General features: G+C 49.3%; 1 protein-coding gene across 1 annotated transcript; it reads left to right on the forward strand.

Annotated features, from left to right (window-relative positions):
• LOC8064810 (bisdemethoxycurcumin synthase) lies at positions 2833-4413 on the forward strand. The gene is made up of 2 exons (XM_002449563.2): positions 2833-3085; positions 3184-4413. Exons 1-2 carry the CDS (start codon positions 2887-2889, stop codon positions 4212-4214), a joined length of 1230 nt encoding a protein of 409 aa, XP_002449608.1. The 5' UTR covers positions 2833-2886; the 3' UTR covers positions 4215-4413.

Genomic DNA, 4617 nt, shown 5'->3' on the forward strand with positions numbered 1-4617 from the left:
GGTACACTTGCTCTTCTTCACGGTCCAACAAATATAGTTTGGCATGAAACCATTCGTGAACAAGTGCAAGTGAATTTCTCTTGAGTTTGAAAATTCCTTCAAATTCTTACAAACGGCACATGGGCAGCACATAAAACCATCCCGCTTATTTTGCTCCGCCACTCTGCGGAATTCTCGCACGCCCTCAATGAACTTGTTGGAGCGGCGATCGGCATTGTACATCCAATGGCGTGCTATTATCTGCATTATCATGGAATTGTAATTTTTCTATTAGAAGCTATAATTTTATCAGTAAAGAAAATTAATTTCAAAAATTTTTAAAGTGAAAAATAATTTATTTAACAATTACAACAAAAATTATATTATTAATATTTTAAAATAAGAACATCAACATATTAAAGTAAAAAATATCCTATAATATCTATAATAGAACTTAACATGATTCGTGTATACATAGTAGTAATGATTTGTGTATACTAGTTTTTAGCGGGCACACACTTAGCATCGTTCAAAAAAATTCAAACATGAGAAGATGATGATTGGAGAGATGGCAACATGAAATAATTAAAATAGACATATGGCGGTGAGAAACATAGGAGGATGAAGCTAGCAACCTTTCAAACAAATCGACGACGGCGTAGAAGCGTTGAAATGGATCGATCGCGGGAGATGAGAGCAATACCAAGGAAGAACAATGGAAGAACAAGCAAGAACAAAGGAGCTCGGGCTCGGGCAGGGAGAGAAAGAAGGGAGGAGGGACATTCAATTTATAGCGGGGAGGGTTTCGTCCCGGTTGGTGCTGCCAACCGGGAATAAACACCTACCTTTAGCCCCGGTTGGTGCCAAAGACCGGGACAAAAGGTTTAGTCCCGGTTAGTGGCATAAACCGGGGCTAAAGGTAGATCTTTAGTCCCAGTTGGTATAACACACCAGGACTAAAGGTCCCTCCCCGACAGCGCTTGACACCGGAGCCGTTGGGAAGGGACCGTTAGTCCCGGTTGGCTTTACCAACCGGGACTAAAGATCTCTTTTGTCCCGGGCGCCAAAAATGCTGGGACTAAAGGTCATTTGGCACATCGACGAAAGGTCTGTTCTCCAGCAGTGACAATACATGATGGGAATTACATGATCCAATATAAAAATACTTTCATAATATATATCAATGTACTCAGTATAACATTGAAAATAATATTGTTGTTTGAACTTATATTTTAAATGGATTTATTAGGGATTAAATTTAAAATAATTTTTTTTAGAAAACACCGCACTGTTTATTAATAGAGTTGGTCAGCACAACAAAATCGGCCTTTAATGTCGGCCCATCAGTGCCGGTTGCCTTGTTATTGGCAGCAAGCCGGCCAGGATTCTAGAGTTTATAAAGAGTTTAGCCCTTTTCTTAAACGGCACTACTAGCGCCCGGACGTCCGGATCTAAAGTCCCGTCCGGACGCACCTCATCCGCCCTTCACATGGAACACCCCCCTCCCCCCGCACGGGAACGCTTTTCCCACGGAACGCCCACCTCACAGGGCGCTACTAGTGGGATGGGAGAGAGGCGCGGAATAGAGCCGAGCGAGTTAAGAGGCAGGCGCGAAGCAGTGAGTTGCATCAGCGAATAAGGGGGGCGCATGTCCATCCGCCATCCCACCCCGCCACCTTGTCACGCTGTCATTCCGTTGTGTTGTCCAATCCCCCGCCGTGCCCTGCTAGGTGCCTCATATCCTGACCATGGAACAAACTTTACTGTAAAATCACAAGAAAACTATTGCAATAACAGAGCAAAGGCTACTGCAACACGATATGTAAGAAGAGAAAAAAAGAAACTAATGCAACAAAGAAACATTGATTGTTGCAACACCATAACAAAGACTACTGCAACAAAAACTGAACAAAAAAGCAAATGCAAAAAGAGAACAACATAAAAAAAGATTAATGCAACAAAGAAAAGTTACTTGTTGCAACAATAAAAAAATGATACTGCAACAACATAAACAAAAGGGCAAATTCAAGATGCGACGTCAGATAAAAAAAAGAGTAATGAAACAAAGAAAATTACTTGTTGCAATAGCAAAACAACACTACTGCAACATCAAAAACAAAAAATGCAATCTGAGATGCAACCTCAGAGAAAATACTAATGTAACAAAGAAATGTTGCTTGTTGAAATAACAAACTAAGTCTACTGCAACAGAGCTCACCGAAACCCTAGCCATCGCGACATCTCTCAGATCTAGATCTAGAAGAGAAGCAGGAGAAGGAGGATGAGAAGGAGGAGCAGAAGGAGAACTTAGATCTAGAGGAGAGGTGGATGAGAGGAAGGAGGATGTCTCAGATCTAGACCTACCTCGCTCGGAACTGCCACCACCGCTCTCTTCTCCAGTTGCATGGAGGTTGTAGAGCGAGGGAAGAAGGCTGGGAGGGAGAGAGGGAGGGGTGGCTCACTAGAAATCGCCACCATCGCCTCCCTATCCAGTAGCATGGAGGTCACAGAGAGAGGAAGAGAGAAAGGAAGGGAGTACGAACAGACGAGGTGACGGTAAGCTAGATGTGAGCGTGGTAGCCGTCCCAGAGAGCAGCAGCGCGCGAGAGCAATAGCAAGCACAGCAGCGAGCGGCGCAGTGCAGAGGAGTGGAGAGAGGGAGCGGGCGAGGCAACGGACAGAGAAGAGACCAGGTGCGGAGGCTTGTGAGGACGGGACGGATAAGCCGACGGGACGCATCTCACGAGGACGGGACGGTCGGATGGGGCGCATTGCAAGTTGAGTCTGTCCGAATGGACGGACGTTCTAGAAGTAGCTTTATCGTTTCATAAAGTGCATAACAAGAGTTGATTCTCAAGCATATTGTAATTACGACCTAACCACACTGTCTCTAGTCTGCCGGCTACCATGGCTACCATTGCCGAAAAGGTCACCGTCCTTGAGGATCTCCGCAGAGCGCAGCGTGCGAATGGCCCGGCCGCCGTGCTGGCCATCGGCACGGCAACCCCGGCAAACTGCGTGCTACAAGACCAGTTCCCCGACTGGTACTTCCGTGTCACCCGTAGCGACCACCTCACGAAGCTCAAAGCCAAGATGACGAGAATATGTACTGTTTCAATTCAATCATTCTCAATTGTCGAAACATTTTCTACTCTACTGAGTGAGAAAAAAAAAACAAGATGACAATGTTCGCTTCCATCTCAGGTAACAAATCAGGCATCAAGAAGCGCTATTTCCACCACACGGAGGAGACGATCAGCAGGCACCCGGAGTTCCTAGACCGCGCGCTGCCGTCGCTCGGCGCGAGGCTGCGAACCACCGCGGACGCCGTGGCAGAGCTGGCCGCGGCGGCGGCGGGAGCAGCGATCGCGGAGTGGGGCCGCCCAGCGGCCGACATCACGCACCTCGTCGTCGCCACCAACTCCGGCGCCGACGAGCCGGGCGCGGACCTCCGACTCGCTTTGCTACTAGGACTCCGTCCGACCGTGCGCCGCACCCTGCTCTACCTGCACGGCTGCTCGGCGGGGCTCGTCGCGATCCGCGTCGCCAGGGACATCGCCGAGAACAACCGCGGCGCCCGCGTGCTCGTGGCCTGCGCCCACACCGTGCTCCTCACCTTCGGCGCGCCGGACGAGGCCCGCCTCGACGCGCTCGTCACCTCGGCGCTGTTCGCCGACGGTGCCGGCGCGGTCGTCGTCGGCGCCGACCCGGTGCTGCCCGTCGAGCGCCCCGTCTTCCACTTGGTGTCCTCGGCGCAGGCGACGCTGCCGGCGACTGAACGTACCGTGGGGATCAGCCTCGGCGAGAGCGGCGTCGAGTACGGCGTGTCCGTGGAGGTGCCGGCGCTTGTCCGCGACAGCATAGAGCGGTGCCTGGCGGACTCGATGGCGCCGCTCGGCCTCGCGAACGCGAAAGACGGCGGCGGCGGCGGCGGCTGGAACTGGAACAGCCTTTTCTGGGCGGTGCACCCTGGTGGCCGTGCGCTCTTGGACAGCTACGAGGCCGCGCTGGGCCTAGAGACAGCGAAGCTCGCGGCTAGCCGGCGCGTGCTGGCCGAGCACGGCAACATGTTGGGCGCGACCATCATCTTCGTCCTCGACGAGATACGGCGGCGCCACCAAGATGGTGGGGAGGAAAAGGTGGACTGTAAGTGGGGGATCATGACAGGACTTGGCCCGGGACTTACAATTGAGACTATAGTTTTGCATACTGCCGGCAGCCGGAACGAAGACTAGCTTATTATGATCACGGCTTCATATACTCATACACAAGGGATGCGCTACATGGTTTGGGTTACTTAAACTACTAGTATAATGTCCGTTTAAAATACTAGTATAATGTCCATGCTAACGCTACGGCAGTACGGACAAATCAAATAACTAAAAGATATACTCCTTTCAGTCCTCTAATAACTGACGTTTTGATGTTGTCCTAAATAAAATATTATAAACTTGTAGACTAACTTGATTTGCATATGTTAAGTTTGGAAATGTGAAAATTTATAAACATTAGCCCATAACTTCACACAAGAATTATGTTGATATTATCATTTTCGTCCCTTTTTCACTTTTCCTCATTACCTTCATGTGCATATTATTAGAAAAATTATGGACGAACTTTTTCTAATAATTATTATAG

This window comes from Sorghum bicolor, chromosome 5 (genome assembly GCF_000003195.3).
Source record: "Sorghum bicolor cultivar BTx623 chromosome 5, Sorghum_bicolor_NCBIv3, whole genome shotgun sequence".
Taxonomy (NCBI): Eukaryota; Viridiplantae; Streptophyta; class Magnoliopsida; order Poales; family Poaceae; genus Sorghum; species Sorghum bicolor.